Source organism: Lycium barbarum, chromosome 7 (genome assembly GCF_019175385.1).
Source record: "Lycium barbarum isolate Lr01 chromosome 7, ASM1917538v2, whole genome shotgun sequence".
Lineage (NCBI taxonomy): Eukaryota > Viridiplantae > Streptophyta > Magnoliopsida > Solanales > Solanaceae > Lycium > Lycium barbarum.
The window spans coordinates 129,372,534-129,396,150 of NC_083343.1; the positions used below are offsets into that span (position 1 = coordinate 129,372,534).

The window sequence follows — 23,617 nt, forward strand, 5'->3', positions numbered from 1 at the left end:
ATAAACAAATTTCAGGGGTTCAGAGCTTGTAGTCTCTACTACTGAGCCTCAAAACTTCCATCATGTTTGCTCGGATCCAGGGAAGACGAAACAAATAATCCCGAGTATTGTTTTTCGAAGAGATGTTGTGCAGTTATTTGAGAACAAGTTTTGCTAAGAAGGCACAACACAGTTGTTATCGTTTCACGGCGGGTAACAACTTATCACTCTGCTATTTAATTGACCTCTATCCTATGTTCAAATGTAAGGTCCCCTCTGTTGTATCTTCCATCTTTTTGTGGATCATTAGATGGTAAAGCTATGTTAGCAACTTGTAGAAAAAGTTATGAATAATATATTAGCGGACATGTTGAATAAGTCCTAAAGTGTACTTATTGAGGATAGGTTTACATCAAATAAGAAAGCCAAAAAACTATAACCTTCAAAAAGTGTGGTAAATGAATTGGGAGGAGAACCATGAGGCCTCAGGTTCAAATCTCAGTGGAGGTAAAAACCATTAGGTAAATTATTCTCATATGTCTAAACTTTGGTGGGCAGAGTTGCCCGGTACCCTCACAATATTATTGTCAAATAGCATAAAACGTGAACTTTCATCTTGTATATTGAGTTTATTAGCTCATGCATCACACGGATAAACAAGTACATGCTCAATGCGACACTGCGTGAAAACTCACGGTTATGGGAAATTCCTTTGTATCTCCCATTACTGTTTTTACGCTAGTGATGGCTCCAAAATACATATCCGTTATGTCATTTATATATTTAATATAAATTCCTTTTCTCTCCCAACACCCACCAATGGACCTTTCAAGGTACTCTATCATTTGTTTTCTCTACGTCAACGAACACCAATCTTTTCTCCCATTCGCTATAAACTTCCATCAATCTCCGTAACAAAAATATAGCCTCTGTTGTAAATCTAACAGCATAGATCGATCCAATCTGGTTCTCCGCCACTCTTATGGTGTCTTAAATCTACATTCTATCACTCTAATTTTCAAAAAAATCACTCTTTAAATGGATAAGCTATACTCCAAATTAAATAGAGCCTGGGAATAATCTTTATATTTGGATTAAGTCATACTTGGATAAAAGATGATCCTTGTAAAGCTGAGCTTTTTTATTTTTTCAATAGGATTACAAATAGGATAATACCTTTTTCGTGCTATCTAGATATGATAAGTTCCCTAAGACTCCCTTAAGTTCACATAAATTATCAAACAACATTTAGAAAACAAGGTATATGAAATCATGCAACTCTTAAAAAAGTGTAAGATTATTCAGGATACATAGAAGAATGATTTCTTCATCTCGACGAATAAAAACCTTTCTTGTCATCTTTTGACACAAAACAACCCAATCTTATTTGCAAACCCGGCACCGCCCAGCTCGTCATAATTTTCATCTGTTTTAGTCCTCCTTTTCTTTACCTTCTTTCTTCTGATCTGCTACTGAGGAATCTGTATAAAACACCTTATAGCTACGAAGAGGCCGCTTTTGGATGTATGACCTTATGAGATCAACATAGAGAGGGAATTGATTTAATGCAAAAAACACCACGGGTATGCATGTTGCCGCATATATTGGAAATGCCGCATTCTTGAACTTATCACGGAGGACAAAGAAATGGGCGGCACAGAATGAGATCAAGATAGCGGTTATTGATGCAAAAAGCGAAGTTAATCCAAGAAGCAACTTTCTTGGCAATTCTTTCTCGAAATTATTGTGTTGGCATCGAGATGTGAGGATAGCCAAGAAAAACACCAGGGCCGTGACAGAGAAGCAAAGAGAAACAAGTGATGATATAGAGAACACGTCAAAAGCAGGTTGATTTTCAAAGTTTGGATAACCACTTTCGTTGGAACCGCCTGGGATTTGGGAAGATGTAGCAAATGCAACTGTAGCAATCAGTGCTGCAACGACAGAGAATGAATTGGCGGTTGTGACGAGCCATTCAGTTCCATCTTTGAGTAACTTTGCATGCGTCTCTATGAAGACCTGTCTTGGTGTCTGACCTTTTTTGTTATAACGAACATATGACTGTGGTGGCAAAGTTTGCTTGACATACTGCATCATGATAGGAAAATTCTTTACATGTTAGTGTATTTGAGTGTATATGTTTTGTATATTTTTGCTAATGCCCAGTCATTAATTTCGGCCGACGTTCCAAAGATGAAAAAAGCACTTAAGGTTATTCCTTTGTGATATGAAGAGATGGTTGGTTGTTAAAGATCTCTTACCTTGTACCACTTCCTTTCGCCTTGCAACTGTAGAGCGGTACCAGGGATGCGCCACACCTCGAGCTTCTGGTACCTTGCGGCTAGGTGCACTGCATTGTTTCCTTTTCTATCCACCTGATAAAACACGTACTCTGGATACTTTTCTCCTATTAACCAATTATAGACTTCTGTTTGCCTATGCTCTACAGCCAAAAGCAGTAGGTTCTTATCTTCAGAGTCCGTATCTTGAATGGCTATTGGGAAATTTTTGAGGATCTTCTTTACCATCTCTACAATACCCATCCTTGATGCCACCAATAAGGGTGTCTCCTTGGTCGGCTTGGACAACTCTTTAGAGTCCGTATCTTGAATGGCTGTTGGGAAAATTTTAAGGACCTTCTCTACCATCTCTACAATTCCCATCCTTGATGCCTCCTCTAATAAGGGTGTGTCCTTGTTCGGCTTGGACAACTCTGTATTTAGAACTATAGTTATTCTAGTTGCTTTTAGCTAACGTATAGCTTCTGATTGATAGCCAGTTTGGTCAATCTTCTCTAAGGTCAGAAGTGTTTTCTTTTTCCCCCTTAAAAAGAGATTTTCCCCCCTTCAAAATAATGTTTTTTTTTCTTCCCTTTTTCAGAGTTGAGGTGTCCGACCAAAATTTTACGAGAGAAAAAGTACTTTTGAGTAGAAGTAGAAGCAATTGTTTTTGTACTTTTTTAAAGACTTTGGAGAAAATACACTTGGAAGCGCTTTTACTTTTTAAAAACTTGGTCAAACGCTAATTGCTGCTCAAAAGTGTTTTTCAAATTGATTAGTTAAACACAAGCTACTTCTCATTAAAAGTACTTCTTTAAAAAACACTTTTCAAAATTAGGTGATTTTAGGAGTTTGCCAAACAGGCTGTATAACTGTGTAAAAAAGAAGAAAATTGATCCTAATTTGGAAATACTAGAACAAATTTTCAGCATTTTTACGTGATAGATTTTGAGTTGTTAAAATTGCAAAGTCTTGATGACACATAACAGAGATTTCTGTGCCACACAAGTATTACCGGAAAGTAAAAAGATTCTTTACCGGACTTGTGATCATCTTTCTTTTTCTCATCTGCGCTTGCAGTTGGTGATTGCTTGGTCACTGCAGTCTTACTCTGGTCTTCGTCCTTTTTATTATCATCCTCAACTATTAGGGGAGGTTCTGTAGGAGGTGCAAGGTCTTGACTATGGTGGTCCCTATCTTCTGGCTCTTCTCCAGTACTTTCATAGAATTTGTAACGTTTTTCATTGTCAATCATCAACTTCATAATTTGAACTCCCCATGTATGTTGCCTTTTTCTTACCTCTAATTTTTTTATCCTTTGGAGTCCTGCAAGCAACAAGATTTGAGACCTGATGACATGATGTGGAAAGAAAAAAAAAAAGGGAAAATAAATGTTCCAATCTACAACTGTTAATGTTTGTTTGGGAAGGAAGAGAAAATATATTAGAAAGGGTTGAAGCAGAACATATATCAGAAAGGAATGAGAACTACGTTCTTCAAAAGATTAGTGAGTCTGATTCTTTTAGAATTACTATCGTTGCACTCAATAGTTAAGAAATGTGTGCTTGATAAACGAGAAATTTTTAAGTATAATTCTTACCAATACCCAATACAACTAGCACAATCTTCGTTAGACATTTGAGAAACTCTATAAAGATGGTGTAATTGGCTGGAAACAACTTGCCGTTTCTCTTCCCTTCAGCTGAAATTCCAGAGATTAGTTGTTAGCAGAAACATGTTGGAGAATTTTGTGTATTTTTTTTTTTTTTTATCAATGTTCTTCACATAGAAAATGTTCACATAAAACAAACTAACAAAGGAGCTCAATGCTTTTATTTCGACAGAAAATCAGTATGGTCGTATATTTTGTCGTCTTTTTGCTAATATTTCATAGAGAAAAAAAAAATCTTATAGAGGGTAGAAAGTAGGTTCAACTTGGTTAAAACTATCGTCCAAAAGAATAGTACACATTACCATATCACACTTTTTGAAAGTAACCCATTATTTATTTTTTGATACTTTGTATGTATATTTAGTGGGATTATATCGAATCGTCATACTTGGAGACAATATTTAATTTCAACTGTGCTACGTATATAGGTGTATGTATTCACCTTGAGTTGGAGGATTCTTAAGATCATTTTGATGGCCTTGGTGCGGAGAAAATAAAGTATGCTAGCACTAACAATAGTTATCCTTGTGATAAAAATCATATACCACAGTTTTCCTGCCTCTTAGTAACCTGCTTAATTTGGGATAAGATAACCTAAACGGTTTATATGTGAACACATATCCGGACACTTCTTTTCTTGATTCTCATTAGTTGCTCCAGTAGTATCTGGATAGAAAAGAGAATCAGTATTTGAATATTTAATAAACCTAAAATGTTTATATATGATCACATACCTGGAGACTTCTTTTCTTTATTCTCATTAGTTGCTCCGATAGTATCTGGATAGAAAAGAGAATCAGTCTTTGAATGTGTAATAACCTAAAAGGTTTATATGTGATCACATACCTAGAGACTTCTTTTCTTGATTCTCTTTAGCTGCTCCAGTAGTATCTGGATAGAAAAGACAATCAGTCTTTAAATGTGTAATAACCTAAAAGGTTTATATGTGATCACATACCCGGAGACTTCTTTTCTTGATTCTCATTAGTTGCTCCAGTAGTATCTGGATAAAAAAGAGAATCAGTCTTTGAATGTGCAAAAATTCTTAGTTACAAAGTGCCAACATTTAAACAATACTCTCCTGATGAGATGCTCAAATCATTGTCAAAAAGAGATTGGTGTACTTTTTAACTCGACAAGAATGAGTTAATAAACCGGAAGGTTCCTGCGTAATCACAAACATCTTCTTCTTGATATTTTGTGTACATGTTTTGATGAATTATATCTAATCATCAGTTTGAGGTAATACTTAGTTCTAACTGCAGCATATATGCATGTTTATGCATTCTAGTTTCAACTGCAGTATATATGCATGTTTATGCATTCACCTTTAATTGGGGGATTCTCGGGATCATATTGACAATCACTTTGATGGTTATGGTGCGAAGAAAAAGAAAAATGAGTTGGTACTAGTAAGTGTTATCCTCGTGAAAAAATATAAGTCATAGCTTTTGCCTCTTAAGTAACCTGCTTAAGTGCACATAACCTAATAGGTTTATTACACATCACATACCTTGAGACATCTTGTATTGATTCACGCAGTGGCGGAGCCAGGATTTTCATCCAGGGGGTTCAAAAATTCTAAAAGGTAAATACACGAAGAAGTCAGGGGGTTCAACATCTACTATATATACATAACAAAATAATTTTAACTTTGAAAATACACTGTAATTTTTCGCCTAGGGGGTTCGGATGAACCCCCTGGAGCCAATATGGCTCCGTCCCTGGATTCACGTTAGTAGTATTTGGATAGAAAAGAGAACCAGTCTTTGAATGTGTCAAATTCATAGGTTTTGTGTGCATTTTTGGATGAATTATATGTAATCATCATAGTTTGAGTTAATATTTAGTTTTAACTATGGTATAGATGCATGTGTCTGCATTCACCTTTAATTGGGGGATTCTCGGGATCATTTTGACGATAACTTTGATGGCCTTGGTACGAAGAAAAAGAAAATTTAGTTAGTACTAGTAAGAGTTATTATGAAAAAAAAATCACAGTTTCTTGCCTCTTAAAGTATGCTTAAGTCCGCATAACCTGAAAGGTTTATCACACAATTACGCACCTGGAGATGACTTCTCTGGATTCACATTAGTTGCTTTAGTAGTAGCTGGATAGAAAAGAGAATTAGTCTTTGGCCATGTAAAATCTAAGGTACCAAGTGCCAACAAGACTCCTGAGGGGCTCGAATCATTTGGTTAACTCAACATGAATGAGTTAATAATCTAGAATGTTTATGTGTAATCACTTACCTCTAGACATTTTCCCTTGACACCCAAAATTTGTTTCTTTAATATAATCTGGATAGAAAAGGGAAAATCAGTCTTGGTAATGTAAAACTCTTAGGTAGAAAGTGCCAACAACAGTCTCAAATCGACCCACCACGAATTATCCGAGTCCCATTCCAAAGTAGTTCCAAGAACTCCGCCAGTGCTTGGTAGTTCTCTGGGAGATTCCAACGGAGTTTAAGTTTGAAGTCGCCTTTGCCTTCAGCTTCATATGTCATTAGCTCTAGCTCATCGATATTTATGCCTGGAAAAAAGAACCCAGTATTAGCTATATAACTTCCACAAACGATGAACATGAACCAACATGTAAAAGTATTGGATGTTTATGACTAACAGAAAACGGTAAATATACTAGACTGAGACAAAGTATAAAGGGACACTATAAGAAAATATAGAAATCGCAACAATTTTTTTTTATATTTGGCAACAACTTAGTTTTATTGTTGGCAATGATTTTTTTATTGCCAGAGAATTTAATTTTGTTGTCGTAGTATTGCTTATCGTTGCAAAAAGTACTTTTGGCAACAAAAAAAAAAGTTGTTGCACGTTGTTGGAATAACAACCGTTGGAAAAAGTTCATGCAACAATTATTTTCTTTGGTTGCCAAAAGTACTTTTTGCAACAATAATCAAGCTATGGCAACAAAAAAAAATTTATTGCCAAATATAGTTTTTCTTGTAGTGAGACTTCTAATGAACAACATGTAAATTCGCATTGGATGGTGTAAAAACCACCGGTGTATATAATTTAAATCCATGATAAGAATGCTTATCTATGCCACTCTTTGACAAAAAAGACTGCAGACTTACATAACAATAACATACCCAGTGTGATTCCACAAGTGGGGTCTAGGAAGGGTGAGCAGTATGCAAACCTTACCCCTACCTTTGCAGGGCAGAGAGGCTGTTTGCGATAGACTCTCGGCTCAAGAATAGCATTTCCAAAACAAGTTTGAGAAATATAAGAGTGAAAAGTTATGATGAAAAGATCGAAAAAATAAAAATATTGACGACAAAAAAAAGTAAAAGAAAAAAAAAGTAAAGATAGTCAGAGTAAAAGAAGCAATAGAAATTGGAAAATAAGATGATTATAGAATAATTGGAGTAATAATATAGGTAAGGAACAGACAGCAGACTTACAGTAGTAGATAATACTATCTATGAACCGAAAATGGCTGCCACTTCTGAATACTTGAGGCATCTTGGAAAGGAAGTGTAGAGGAGACATGCCCTCTGTGTTGTAATAGTTGACAAGTGGCGGATAGTAATGTATTATCTGAAAAGCCACCTCTGTTACAAGAGAAGCTGTTAATACTACTAACCTGTTCTATAAGAAAGAAGAAATTATAAACATGTGCAGTCAGACCTCTCTATAACAACATTTCACTATATTGTCTATGTTCTCTGTGAAACCGATCTTTTATGTATGTTATATTATATGCTCTCTATAACAACATGTTACTATAACAATCAAAACATATCCTGACAACAACGTTGTTGCAAAGAGGTAGAGGTGGTAAATGGGTGAATTTGATTGGATTTGGGTTGGTTGAGAATGGTTTGAACAAAAATGGGTTGGGTTTCAACCCGCCCATATTTCATATGGGTAAAACATGTGTTTGGTGGTAAATGGGTGGATTGTTTATGGCTTGTGCAATATTATTTTAAATGTAATGTTTATATTTTTTTTCTTTTATCAAATTAAATTAATTTTTATATATTTGTAATTAAATATAATGAAATAAAAATTTAGGGGGTTGGGGTGGGGGTGGGGAGGGAGGGGGAATTTTTTTCCCCCTATTTTTTATAAAGTTTTTATAAAACTAAAATATATGAAATAGAAATTGGAGGGGGTCGTAGAGGGGATGTAGTGGGGTGGGGTAAGAAAAAATTCTCACATTTTATAATTTTTTTTTATAAAAGACAAAATATAGTATGAAATAGAAAATGTGGTGGTGGGGTGGGGGGAGGAGAGGTGGTGGTGGGGGTTGGGTCGGAGTGGGAGGAGGAGGGGGGATGCAGGAATTTTTTTTCCCATAGCTTATAAAAGTAAAATAAAATATGTGAAATATAAAATGTGGTGGTGGGAGTGGGGCCTTTGGGGGGGGGGGGGGTGAGGGTAAGAAAACGTTCCTCACTTTTTATATTTTTTTATAAAAGTAAAATAAAATATATAAAATAGAAAAGGTGTGGGGGTGGGAGGCTGGTTGGTCATGGGTTAAAGGTCGGGGTGGGAGGTAATTTTTTTTTTCCATTTTTATAAAGTTTTTACAAAAGTAAAATAAAATAAATGAAATAGAAAATTCGGGATTGTGGTAGTGGGGTGAGTGGTGGTCAGTGGGTGAGGTGGGGTGGGTTAGGGTTGGAGGTTGGTTGATGTGTTTTTTAAGGGTCGGAAAAATATTTCCCTCAAATTTTTATGAAAAACACTTTCTTCCATTTTGAGGAAGATGAGTTGTTATTGGGCTTAGTGACTTCATATATGGGTACTCATATTTTAGTCATATTTGCTCATATTTTTATGGGTTAAAAAGAGATTTAAATCCATATTTACTCACCTGAATATGAGTCACCAACTCACTAAAATGTGAGTGAAATGGGCTAATTTTCTAAATATAGGCTGAAATTGTCACCTCTAAAAGAGTTTGATAAGAAAAATATTTGTAGGGGATTGGCTCTTACCAAAGTACTCGCCAGAGATGGCGGCGTGTAGAATGTTATCCCCATCTTCCCTTCTACAAAGTTCAACTGGACCTTCTTTTTTTTCATCTTGAACACACTTATGTAGGTAGAGAAAAGCTTTTAGCTTGCCTTGATAAGCAGCTATGAATAAAGGGGTTTCCCCTTTTGAATTGGTCTCCCGGATGAGAGTAGGATCTTCTGAGTTTACCAAACACTCAATAATGGGAACACTCCCGAGTTCTGCTGCAAGATGAAGAGGTGTGTTCCCTTTTTCATTCTTCTGTATTAAGATACCTAGTCGATTTTCCTTTGGTATGCTGGCAATCATTTCCTTAATACAAGTAAGATGAGGATGATGTAAAAGATCGTCTCGATCTTGATGGTAAGAAGAGATAGCTAAGTGAAGAGTAGTATCTTCAGATTTGGTGAGTTTGGATTCACGGACAAACTCGTTGTTGATGTACAGTTGCTGAACTTTTGTCCACTTATTCCCCATTGATGCTTGAAATATTTCATCTTTAATAGTTGCTCGCCTCTCCTTTTCTTTCGACTCATCTAAAGGTCTTTCCGTTCCTTGTTCTAATGGCAGGTGTTGAATTTCTTGTTCAACTACTTTGGAATCCATTGGCACTACTTGTTTTTGCAGATTGTGTTGATGCCACTCACCAATCACCAATGGATTCAATATATACTGCTAGGAGAGACATGTTGTTGACAAATATTTCTTTACAAGCCTCTATGCTGGTGCATGTGTAATGGCTCTTTTAGTAACCAAAGTATTAAAGAATCTAATTCTTCTTTACTCTGATAGTGTAAGATAACTTTTACACTCTCATATAGCCTAAAAGAAAATTTACCTTATATACACCAACAATGTAGAAAATTCACATTATCAATATAAAAGAAACGTTTTACGCCGTCAGTGCACTTAAGTTCAGAGGTGGACCCACATGGAAGGGTGAGAGTGCAAGTGCACTCCCACACTTCGGAAAAAATTATGTATATATATGTACATATACCTTGAGAAATTAATATATATTTAATTGTGCACTCTAACAAACGAAAGTGTCTTTGGGTACGTTAGTTGCAACTGCTGCCTTCCCTTACATGTCACCTCAGATCGACCCGAATGTCACTTTTAATTATTTTTTTGAGCCTATTTTTGGAAAACAACAAGTGTTAAATGAGCTGGCCCAGATTCAAACCTGCACTGTCACCACATGTTGCACAGCCTTAGCCATAGAGCTATCTCTTTCATTTGCTTCATTGTGTTAAATTTTATTTATTACACATATTTAACCTATATACTTGTCTTTTCGTCATTGCTACGCTATTAGTGATCAGTTCGATAGGGTATTATCCCTCAGTCATTATTAAATTTTTTATTAGCGTTTATGTTAAGATAATGGTGTCTCCGTCATCTTAAAATCCTTAATCCTCCTCTGAAGTTAAACTCTAAGTGAAATTAGTGATAAAATAAGGTAGATAGCCTCTTACAACAGGTTTAAGGTAACCTAATAGTGTGAAGATCTTACATATTTCTCGTGCATACAAGTTAAATCCATTATTAGGCAATCACAAAAAATGCTTGTCAGCGGATTAACTTTAGACAGGGTTAAAAGCCAATGTAGGTCGAATATAGTTGAAATTGTGATACATAATTTACCTAATTGAGTCTTCAACACACTCCTTCACGTGCGGGTATGGGTAAAGCATGTGAAATTCATTAGAAGAATTGGTGGCAGTGAGACTTGAACCATGACTTTTGCTTTCTCTAATACTATGTTGAATTGTATGACCATTTTACCTAAAATTTTAAGCTATTACAGAGGTTATAATTTTATTTACTTAATGATATCTTTAACGTTGTCAAGTGTCCCACATTGGTTGAGGAAATGAGTTGTGTATCCGACAATCCTCACGTCATGTACTTGCTTCTCGGGTTAGGCTGTTCACATGATGTTAGAGCTAGATCCATATGTATTCCTTGGTTTACCTAATATTAGGATTTTATGTTATGTTGTCAATGCACAAGATGTTTAGTCCTAGGCATGAGGGGAGGGGCGTGAGTGCTAAGTGTCCCACATTAGTTGAAAAGATGAGTTGTTATCTTCTTGTACGATCTTGGTCAATTCTCGCTTCATGAACAAACTTTGGGGTAGCAAGTAAGATGCAAGTTCCATTTCCTTTACACTTATGTCATGCAAAACACAAGGACAAGATCTCTAGTCATTTGTTCCCTTCTTGCTGCTATCACCAAGAATCTCTCTTTTGCTTTTGCTTTTGCTTTTATTCTATCCAAGATTTTTTACTAATAGAAACTCTTTATTTTTGTCTTGCTTTGACCGCAAGACCTCTAGTCATTTGTTCCTGTCTTGCTGCTATCACCAAGCATCTCTCTTTTGCTTTTGCTTTTATTCTACACAAGAATTTTTCCAATAGAAACTCTTTTATTTTTGTCCTGCTTTTACAAGTCTTCTTGCATTCCCATTTGTACAAATCCTACCATTGTTTTTAGACATAACTTGTTACTAATACTGATTTAACCTCACATATATTAATCTAGTTAACTGTACCAATTTGATTAAAATTATCTCTTTATGTTGCAATACGAGATTATTGTATTATAGTCTTGCAAATGCTGGAATTCCAGAACTTGACTCCTTTAAAATCTAGAGATCCTTATAGCGCTCTATACCCAAATAGCCGGCTGGATTTACTGTTTACTTTTCCTAGCTAATATACATGGACTATACACTGACTATATACCGTTACACACATATTATACATCTGCCGGCTATTTCTAGTTTAAGCGGTTGAGTGAGCAATTATTTAGATTAATTCTTTTTTGCATGATATCTATTGACAAGAACTATATAAAAATGAAAATTTATTGGGTGACAAGTATGAATATGCAAATTGTGTGACTCGTAAATTTTATGGGAAGTACTGTTTTATTTTTAAGTTTATTAATCCATAACAGGGCAGGGCCAAAACTTGACTTTAGACTTAAAAGACGTGTATTTTATTTGGTACTATATTCTTTGCTCAAATGTTATGTTATTCTCCTTTTTATTTTTCTCTCTCTACATTTTCCTTTACTTTGAAGTCATTCTTCAAATAGTATGTGATACTCTGGTTGCACCTTTTTTTCCTCATTGTTAGTGGTTTTCTCTTGCACATTACAGTTTACAGCCCTTTCTTTTCTGCGGCGTAAAGATTAAAAGGTCAAGGAGAGTCCATCTTATCAACTATTTTGGTCTTTTAACCAAGGAGCGATGCAAAATGTTTGTTATTGATGAAAAACATTTTCCGAAAAATATTTTTAAGTGTTTGGTTGGAGAGAAACGCCTTTCGGGAAAGCATCCATAGATATTCAAAATAATATTTAGAAATTCGATGGTGCTTTAATGAAATTATTGAGTATAGTGATATGAAGTTAAACATCGAGATAGTTACGAAGGAAAATGTCTTTTGCCCAATATGGGAGATCCCTTTTCTTTCTTTTGTTGAAAATGCAAGCATATACTAGAAAATAATATATATATATATATATATATATATATATATATATATATATATATATATATTTTGACAAGGCAACCCGCAGCCGATATCCTTTGGGTGTGCACAGGATAAACTCCGCCCGCAAACACCACATGAGAGATAACCCGCACTAGGCAAGCCTCTGTGCGACGATAGATAACTTATTTCGAACTTAGTTTTTCGCGAAACTTGATAGGGAACTACTTAGTTGCTCTTTTTCCTTTTGGAATGTTTAAAGGTTAACATCATTATGGTATCCTATTCTCCTTTTTACAGCTCTTAATGTGAAAGAAAAGAATGAATATAAGTTTTCGACAGTTTCTTTATATTCTTATAAGTTACGTTTCAACCGATTTTAAAGACTTTATAGATTATCAAATACTTGATGAGCCAAAAACTCCAGCTTTCTTCATCACTGGTTAAAAATAATATTTCAGTATTTTATGTAATATTGAAATATACTCTTTTCAGTCAGCTAAACAACAACACATACCAAGTATAATGCCAGAAAGTGGGGTTTGGGAAGGGTAAACTGTACGCAGACCTTATCTCTACCATGGAGGTAGAAAGGTTGTTCCAAAATACTCTTGGCTCAAAGAAAAGCAACCACATCAGTCCAGAAAAAGAAATTATAGCAGTAACAAAGTCATGGAAAAATACTAAATAAAGCTTGACAAAGCAATTTGGAAAAAAAAAGTAACTAACACAAAATCATATATCAATTGAGATACAAGACGCAACAGATAATAACAAGAATTAGAGGACAAGAAACTACGCGAGTAATATGAAGCGTGGCACACACAACTACCTACAAGCCTTCTGCTATAATTCGTGTTCTCCATAACCTCCTATCTAAGTTTATGCCATCGGTATGCTAACTCTTTCCAGTCAGTCAGCTATATCTAATGAAATCTGAGAGACTTGTTTATAAAATACACCTAAACATGAGTAGTTGGGGAAAATGTATAGATGGTGAAAAGAATCAAAGTCCTAAAACACAACCGGATCAGATCTTATGAAATATGTCGAAGAACGCGTAAACAGTGGGAACAAATTTGTTTCAAAGCTTTTATTCTCTATTATTCACGATTGTGTAAATATATTTTTGAATTATTGTTGTTATTAACAAAATTACTGAAACGAACAAATTATTGTAATTAATATTTTCTCAAGTATTTTATTTTTTCAGCGTTATATATGCTTGAATATTTTTTCCGCCTTTTTTACTTTATCAATAAGATTTTTTTGTTCTATAAGTGATATTAAAAGGAGAAAACTATCATAATAGCAAGAAAGTTCTAAGAAAAGGCAAAGGTTCATAGTTTTGAAGGTAAAATAAGTATTTTGGCTATTGAGTGCCCTTCCGAGTGATACAGGCATAGTCAAGTGGCGCTTCTATTACAAACGAAAAAAATATAACTTTAGTAGTTAATTTCAGATAGTTGAGTAACCATTCAGTTAATGAACTCGTCTCTTGTTCTTTGAGGTTTTGCAGTTTGAATTTTGGCGAAAAGATAGTTTGTTTTTTTGGGTCTTCTATTTTTGAACCACCAGGTATGTATATACTCAGCTGTTTTAATGCAAACACAATACTACTCAATGGTCATGCAAAGACAATACATTCAAATTATTTGATTATTCAAAGTCAATAGTTATCAAGATGGTTATTTTGGTTAGTTAAACCAGAAATCAAGTAACATTGTTGTTTGTGGGCCAGTGAGATATACAGGTCCAAGAGAGGCATTATATCGCAAGTACTGGGCGTCTTAGCCACTTTAAATCGTTTTTTAATACTCAGCCACGATTTAAAAAGTAATTAAAAAATAGTGATCCATTACAGGCTTACAGCCGCTCCAGGAATTTTATGGATTTTTGAACTTCCGTAAGTTAATTTAACAAGTTCTTCGTGAAGTTTTAAAAAATTCATAGAGTTTTGAACTTCCTTAGTTAAAAATTTCCACCTTTTTATGTAGTCATTTATGAAGTTTTGAATTACTATACAGGGACGAATCTAGAGATTTATATACAGGTTCACAGGAACTTTATAGTAATCATGGCTGTGTAATATCTTTTGTAGTGGCGGTTCTTATACTGGGAATATGTTTTTTGTAGTAGCTGTCCTTTTTAATTTTGTATATACTAACAATCAAAATATGATCAAAATAAAAAACCTCTATTGCGAGTTTTTTCCCTTTACTAGTGAATTCCATTAGACCCATAAATGATACATTGGAAAAATGTGAATTTTTTAAGAAAAGGGAAAAAAAATAGGAGTAGCATTCGTTTCTCCTTGCTTAAATTAGCAATAAGCAGAATTAGTATTTACTCGCCTTAAGCTTCATTGGACATTGGAATGCCTGGTCATCATCGTTAAGAATAAAGTAGTTCTCCCAATTAAGTGAGTCGTTCAAAGTCCAAGAGGTTAATAATTTTTTTTTTCAAAGTTACCCTTCTTTTTAATAATTTTTTCAGATCCCAACACTCACTATTTCATTGTTAAGAAAAGTTTGGAAAAAGACATAGGAGAATTTAGTCAAATGATCATCTCATTAATACTATTAATTAAACTTCTTAAGGAGTGTGTTACACCCAAAAATTCAATCATATTGAAACGGAGGGAGTAGCAAGTATTTGGGTGACGACAGTGATTATTACTATTATGGTTAATGGTCAAAAATACACCTTAAGTATCACATTGGTTTGAGTTGTCTATCTGAACTGAGAGTTTCTTACCTAAACTATTACAACTTGCTTACAAAACACACCTCAACTATCAGTTGTTCGTTTTTTCCTACCTGAACTGTCACCAACTACTTTGCAAAATACACCTCATTAAAAGTGAACAGCTGATAGTTAAGCTGTGTTCAAACCCCTTCCAATTTATAAATTCTACATCGACTCATTTTATTTTGGAGTACCAAATCTAAAGTAGCCTGTTTGACCAAGTTTTTAAGAGGCCCAAGTGTTTATTCTTTGTCGGGGAAAGTGCTTAGTTTAAAAAAGTGAGATGTTTGATCAAGTTTTTTGAATAAAATAAGTGTTTTGGGGAATAGCAAAAGTTGATTTGCGGAAGCTAAAAAAGGTAAAGTTACCCAAAAAGCATTTTTTTTGGAAAAAACACCTGGCCAAACACAAGTGATTCTCATAAATGCTTTTTAAATTAATTAGCCAAATACAAATGACTTCTCACCAATAGATTTTTTTTTTTTGGGAAAACACTAAATAAGCTTATTTAGAAGCTTACCAATTAGGCTATTCTCTCATATTCAAAATAAGTATTCATATAGCCTTTAGCATCCCCCTTAAAAAATCACTAACTCCTAGACAAAAATATGTAGTTTGACTAAACTACCCTTAGTTAAAAGTTGCATATGGCCATTAACTTGACACAATATGATCCGGTCGTTTTAGCACTTAATAATATTAAATCTAAAGGAAAAAAATTAATTACTTTTTGATTATGTAAGTGGATACTTATTTTAAACCAAAATAAAAAAAGCTAAATGGACAAATAGGAGGGAGTATAAGATTTGTGCGCTCCTATCAACAAAACCACTTTCTTTTGTTTGTTTGTCATTTGAGATCAATTGTATTTTAGTTACATGATGTACAAAGGAAATATGAAAAAAAGAAAATCATCATAGGTTACACTCATATAAGTTGTAGTTGATGGGTGTGACTGGCAAATGCAACTATTTAAAGAAAAATCTGGATTGATCGATTCATCTTTGCTTGAATTTGATCTTTGTGGAACTTGAATGGTACTTCCAAATGTCTGGTGCTCATTTCAAATTGTTTTTTTTTTTTTTTTCATATTATATAGTATCGTATTGTAACATTGTTATAGGGAGGCAAATCAGGTAGGAGATGCTTGGCTAAGTGGAGTATCAACCATCAAGATCACAATTTTTTCACCCTCGAGGAATTACCACATAGTGCTAGAGGACCATACAGAATGGATCAACTTCAAGTACCATCACTAAGACACAAACACAGGAAGCATAATTTTTGGTGAAGATTAAACTTATTAAAGCCTAGTAAATAACCAACTGCTGTAGGCTAGATATATTGAAACCTGCATAGTAGGTTATTTTGTGCAGTTTAAATTGGAGGCAGGGTTTTTCAAATCCACCTCGTGTACTGAATTGGTTCTTCTTGTGGAGATTAATGCAAATACCCAAAGATTACTGGGAAATTGATTAAAAAAAAATAGTATCGTATTGTATTGTTTTTTACTATATCAATGAATGAAATGTTTGAATATATTGTATTGACTACTGAATTCACCGCGCGAAAGCAAATAAATAAATTTTAAAAAGTCCTTTGCAGTAAATGTAATAAATATTAATATTAAATAATTATCTGATAGAACCTTTCTGTCATTATAGTATAGTCGGAAAACTATGAAGTTCTTTTTTCCTTTTGTAAATTAATTAATCTTTAAATTACCATATGAATTTCTATAAACATAATTTTTTTAGCATTTCAAGTTCAGATCTATCATTTTTTTAATTTGATGTTCTGAAAATGGAAATAAGATAAAATACTTTTTAAGGAACCTCATTTTCCTGTATTATAAATAGGTTGTTTACTTGGACTTTTTTACGTTTAAATTTGATATTTGATCCATTAAGTCGGGAAAGGATCCCTTCCAGTAATGATTCATCGGTAATTCTCAATGGAGTCTTGAGATGTTGTAAGGTGTTCAAGAACCTTTTAAAAGTCATGTTTTTTCGTAGATATTATGTCTCATTTATGTTTAAAAGTCTTGTTTCTCTTTCAAACAAAATTTAATACAATAATTTTCAACTTTTTCCTTTAGCTAAGCTTCTGTGAATGATGCACACTCCAATTTAATAGAATGATGTTGCTGCCAACAATACTAATAGCTCAGGCGACATTGTATTTGAACTTACTCTGATTATTCTCCATGTTGTTGACTTCTTGTCGTTAATCCGCTATTTTGTTGATCCACTTTCTTCAAATTTGCACCAACAATCTCCTTAATAAATATGATTGATTATCTGAGATTAAGCCTGTTAACCGGTTCCAACCGGAACCGGTTATGGAACCGGTTAAGGAACCGGCCGGTTCCGGTTAAAAAATCGGAACCGGTTAACCGGTTCCGGTTTACCGGTTTTAAACCTCAAACCGGAACCGGTCCGGTTTGAAGTGGTTAAAATCTATTTTTTTTTGTTTTTTGTATTATATATATATATTATAGTATTTATTTGTATATTGTAGCTATATTTTCATATGTTATACAACTTTATAATTAAAGTTTAAATATTTACTGACTAACAGCAAGTCAGCAATACAGAATAGTGCTTTTCGTATACATATATATGTATAACTTAATATATATACTATACATACTTATATATATGTACTATATACTATATATACTTATATATATATGTATAACTTAATATATATACTAAATATATGTATAACTTAATATATATACTATATATATGTATATATATGTACTATATACTATATATACTTATATATAGGTATAACTTAATATATATACTATACATACTTATATATATGTACTATATACTATATATACTTATATATATATGTATAACTTAATATATATACTAAATATATGTATAACTTAATATATATACTATATATATGTATATATATGTACTATATACTATATATACTTATATATAGGTATAACTTAATATATATACTATACATACTTATATATATGTACTATATACTATATATACTTATATATATATGTATAACTTAATATATATACTAAATATATGTATAACTTAATATATATACTATATATATGTATATATATGTACTATATACTATATATACTTATATATAGGTATAACTTAATATATATACTATATATACATATCTACTATATATACTTAATATATATACTATATATATTTATATACTTATATACTATATGTACTTATATATGTGTATAACTTAATATATATACTATATATACTATTTATACTTATATAACTTAATATATATACTATATATACTTAATATATATACTATATATACTATTTATACTTATATAACTTAATATATATACTATATATACTTAATATATATACTATATATATTTATATACTATATATACTATATATACTTATATATATGTACTATATACTATAGTATATATATATACTTATATGTATGTACTATATACTATATATAGTATATATACTATATATACTTATATATATGTATTATATACTATATTTTTTTTTTTAAATTTTTACCGGTTTAACCGGTCCGGTTCCGGTTTTACCGGTTTAACCGGTTCCGGTTTCTAAAATATTGGAACCGGACCGGTAAACCATTACACGGTTAACCGGAACCGGTTAACCGGTTCTACCGGTTCCGGTTCCGGTTTAACCGGTCCGGTTACCGGTTAAAACCGGTAAGGCCAAACCGGTTAACAGGCATATCTGAGATCTATTATAGAAAATTTTAATGGAAAACAAAGGCCTAAAGTGAAATAAGGAGGTGAGAACCTGATATGAAGTTTATTTTTCCATTGAAGCTGTGGACTTTGCTGGAGTAATATTTTGAAATTAAGATGGTATCCATAACAAATTAATCTTGACCTTTAAACAGTTCCAGAACACGTGGCAATATCCCAAGACCCCATTGAGAACTACTGGAAGAATCATTACTGGATGGGATCGTTTCCCCATTAAGTGGTTCTAATTTCATATGGGAATAACACAGAAGTGGAGCATGACACAGAAGTGGTTCTAAGACAACAAATGATATGTGTCAATGAAGAGCGGAACGAAACTGAAAAGAAAGGCAGAGAACGTAACTAAAAGGAAAGAACGGGTATAATGGTATAATGGTACCTAATACTCCCTAATAATAAGGAAAGAAATAAAATTGGTGGACAAATTAGGAGGAAAATAAAATTAGTGGACAAATTAGGAGGAAATTAACGGAACTAAAGCAAAAATCTGAGAATTAAGATAAATGGCAATTATGGCCTATGAGAGGTGCCACATGACTGGCCTAATGCCCTGCTTTATGTGTATATATATATATATATATATATATATATATATATATATATATATATATATATATTGTTGTGATTTAATAACATCTTTATTGTTTAGTTTGACTTGACTAGTGGTACTGTATAATAGCATGTAAGTTTACTAAAGTATCCTTAACTCTTAATAACAAACTAGTTTATATCATATCTATATTTCTACATCTATTAAAAACAAGAATAATTTTCACTAAATGTTGAACAACTAAATATTCTCTAAATGTTGAACGATTTTTATGGCCTTAAAATTTTAAGTCAAGTCAGAATAAAATTGTAATAATCCACCATTTATTATCTAAAATATAGGCATTTGAAACCAACTCAAATAAATAATTACAATGGTGGACTAAACTGTGCCTAGAATATAATAGTCAAATATAGCCGCTATACGGCAACTATACCTAATGTTTAATTGATTCTAACTAGATGAGGATAGGGGTGTGTAGAGACCAGTTTAACCAATAAACCAAATCACTAAAAACGCTATTGGTTTATCGATATCGGTTTATTGGGTTAACCGTTTGGAAATGGTTTTGTAATTTTTTTTATTGGGTTATCGAATCGGTTTTCAATCTCAAGGATTTAGCTAATGGTTAAACCGATAACCCAATAAACTTATATTAAAATTACATTTTTATCCCTAATTATATATTAGTGTTTTTAAATATTAATTTGTAAATACAAACCCTACTTCTAAATGACTTACCATAATTAATATTCTCTCAATTGCCAATTCTCACACGAAGTTACAAACGATGCTTCTCTGCCTCTCTCCTTGACTTCTCAGACAAAACTAGGGTTTGGAGTTCTCTCAGTTTCAGGCTATACAGTTAAATTGTTTCAGCCTTTCAGGTACTTCCGACACATTATTCAATTATTTCATTTATTCTACCACTTGAATTGTGAAATATGGCTGAATACAAGAGTGGGAATCAACTCGGTGGACCGCAACTTGGTGATTGTGATCGTTAAAAGCATGATATATCAAAGTTTCCTTATAAATATCTCACAATATGGCCATTAGACACAATAACAAAAGCTTTTGAAGTCTAGGGCCTCTTGGATGTTGAAAATTTGGGAACAAATATAATCAAACATTTAAATAAGAACTCCATGAATTGTCATTTGGAAAAGCTTTCATCAGGCTCTGCTCATACTCTGTATGGTGATTTCACTACACCAATGGTCATTTGGAAGAGCATTTTTTTATTGGTTAAACTGAAAATCGAAAAGTTAAGAACAAAAAACTGATAAATCAAAAACTGATAACGAATATCTTATCGGTTTGGTTTTGGTTTAGCATATTTACAAACCGAAAATCGATAAATCAAACCGATAATTCACAAAACTGTATCGAACTGACCGATAAGCACCCCTAGATGAAGACTCTTATCTCCTCAAAATCTCTAAATAAAAACGTTGCCTTTTTTGTGGTCCATAATTGTTATATCCCGTATTTTTTAACGTCAGATTATTTGCTGAGGTGAGACCCACACATCGAGATTTTTTTTTGGGACATCTGAAAATTCATATGAATCACATATGAGAAGTTAAACACGACTCAAGAAGGACCCTTGGGCCAAATCAAAGTGGAAGTCCTCCAAACGAATATTTTTAAGAAAACGTTTTCGGGTGATCTGACTTCAAGGGGCAAAAACGGTATTATAAGTTTGGAATTTGGAAAAGTACCAAGAAATAGAAGTTGTAGATAATTGAATTAGCTTTCCAACCATAGGTCGTGGGTCCCCAGGTGACTTCGGTACAAGGAGATATGAACGTTTTAAGGTCGAAAGGTCAGTGGGCTAGGCCCAACTCAGGACCAAACCGAGTTGGCCCAAAAAAATCAAAAAAAATAATAAGGCCCAAATTTGTGAGGCCCAACCGGCCATGGTTATGGCCCAAGCCCATATTAAATAAAATTTGGTCAATAAATAAGATGACTAAGTCATCTTATTCCACATAATGTTCTAGAAATTTCAAGAAAAGCAAGAACAAGAGAGAGAGGAGAAAAACTTAAGGCCATTTCGGCCGAGAGCAATTTTCACAAGAAAAATTTGCAAAAATTCTCCAAAAATCATTTTCTACCAAGTAAAGGGTGCTTAACAAGGTGGAGTTGTTGTTGGAGCAAGAAAGATTCAAAATCATACAAGTTGTCAAGTTGTAGTCAAGTGAGAAGTTGAAGAAGAAAGGTGAGTTTTGATCTTGTTTTATGTGTTATATATGGTTTATATGTGTTGTAGTATGCTAAAATGGATGAAATTCATGAAGGAGAGAAATATAGTATATGGCCGTGTATATATATATGTGTGTAGGAGTCATGCTTCAATTATTTTAATTAGTGTTTAGTTGTTATTGTTGTGAATGATATGTGGAAAATGGAAGTTGAATGAGTTTGGAGAGATTGTAGTGGTGTATACATGTTGGAGCCGTGTGAGTGTGCATGGTATATGTGGCCGTGTATACTTGATGTATAGTCGTGTATATTGGTGAGTTGTGAAAGAATAATGAGCGAGTTGTAATTAATATCTTAATCGTTGTGTTGTAGATGTTATATCGCAAATAAAGACTTGATAAGTTTGGTGAAGTATTGGCAATTGGAAGTTTGTGTAAATTGAAAATAATGTTTTTGTATGGAAGACATGTAATGGTATTACTATGATGTTGTTGGAATATATGTATTATAAGGTTATTGTTGTTTCATTGGAATTGGAGAGTATTGAAGGAGGTAGAATGTTAATTGAAGTGTTGGAATGCACCTTGAATGGAATATGTGAATTTTTAGTGTGATTGTTGAATTATGTTAATAGTTTGGCCGGGTTTGAATTCCCGGATTGTGATTGATGAGAATTTGGCTATGTTGAATGTTGAGGATGGTATATTTACAGAGGAAGTGTTGCCGAAATTTCGATAGCCAAGTGGTTCCTTAAGATTCTAACTCTAAGTATACTAATGAGAGTTTTGGTAAAAATGACCAATTTGCAGATTTTGACGAAATTGTGACGTGAATTTGGAATAGCAAAAGGAGCGGAAAGAGGTATGTAAGGTTTCATCCTTCTTTCTATGGCATGTCTTAGATGTAATAAGTCGGGTACGAGCCCCGGGGACAACCCTAGTCCCCGGAATCCGCACCTAAAGTTTTCCACTTTTTGTTCAATAGAATTGAACTAGAAAGTGTACAAATGATGGAAAAACCTCTTAAAACCTTAGAACTTGCATAAGTGGGACCCGATTACCCTAGAACTCTCACAAGTAATGACATGACACGTAACATATGTAAATCATATACGCCACCCCATCCGGCCCGAGGTGGGCCCGTTATTCTCGGATTTTCCTTACAGTCTTACTTGACTTACTTGAAGTGAATCCAAAGGGAACCTTTGATCCCGATTTCGTTACCAAATGATAAGTACTATGACTCCTCTAACGAGGGCACTTCTATGACGATAATGATAACAATGATGTTAGATAAGAGGATATGCCTATGATACGCACTACCGGAATGACTCTATGACCAAGATGACTAAGCTAAGTATCTTATGTAGACATGAAAATGATAAACTAATTTTTGAATCTTATTTATATTTCCTTAGCTATGACATTATTTTCTAAAGATTTCACAGCCTATGAACTGACATCGATGATGCCCCGATTTCATTCTACGTTTATTTTAATATTATTCTCCGTTGATAGTCTCACCTTAAAACACTCGTCCCTTCAAGGTGAGACAAAGCGATCACGAGTATTCCATAGTGTAATCGGAGGTCACCGACCTTACGTCACTCCGATGGCTACATGATTTTTCTTTGGGATCCCTTACATGCTTATATGGTATATGTATATAAGGTATGAATATGTATATAAAACATGTATATGTGTATAAGATATGTATATGTACATGATACACGCAGATGTATATGATAAAAGATCCAGAGCGCTATAGACGCTGATATATGTACATGATATACGTATATGTATACGATGAAAGAGCCAGAGCGCTATAGACGCTGATATATGTACGTGATATATGCATACGTATACGGGGAAGATGGAAATAAGGGCAGCGCGTTATATACGCATATCCACCTGATCAGTT

General features: G+C 33.5%; 1 protein-coding gene across 3 annotated transcripts; it reads right to left on the reverse strand.

Annotated features, from left to right (window-relative positions):
- Positions 1–1,099: 1,099 nt before the first annotated feature.
- Positions 1,100–9,662, reverse strand: LOC132604381 (uncharacterized). Of its 3 annotated transcripts, XM_060317872.1 has the most exons (13): positions 8,901–9,662; positions 7,359–7,508; positions 6,314–6,463; positions 6,184–6,231; positions 5,997–6,041; positions 5,818–5,865; positions 4,889–4,933; positions 4,777–4,821; positions 4,665–4,709; positions 3,859–3,960; positions 3,297–3,584; positions 2,241–2,692; positions 1,100–2,067 (listed from the first exon to the last, which is right to left on the reverse strand). In XM_060317872.1, the coding sequence occupies exons 1-13, from the start codon at positions 9,523–9,525 to the stop codon at positions 1,411–1,413; spliced, it is 2,700 nt and encodes an 899-aa protein (XP_060173855.1). In that variant the 5' UTR covers positions 9,526–9,662; the 3' UTR covers positions 1,100–1,410. The 3 variants fall into 3 exon arrangements, with proteins under 3 accessions (XP_060173855.1, XP_060173856.1, XP_060173857.1); XM_060317873.1 differs by lacking the exon at positions 5,818–5,865 and having other exon boundaries at positions 8,901–9,661; XM_060317874.1 differs by lacking the exons at positions 5,818–5,865; positions 5,997–6,041 and having other exon boundaries at positions 8,901–9,661.
- Positions 9,663–23,617: the final 13,955 nt, after the last annotated feature.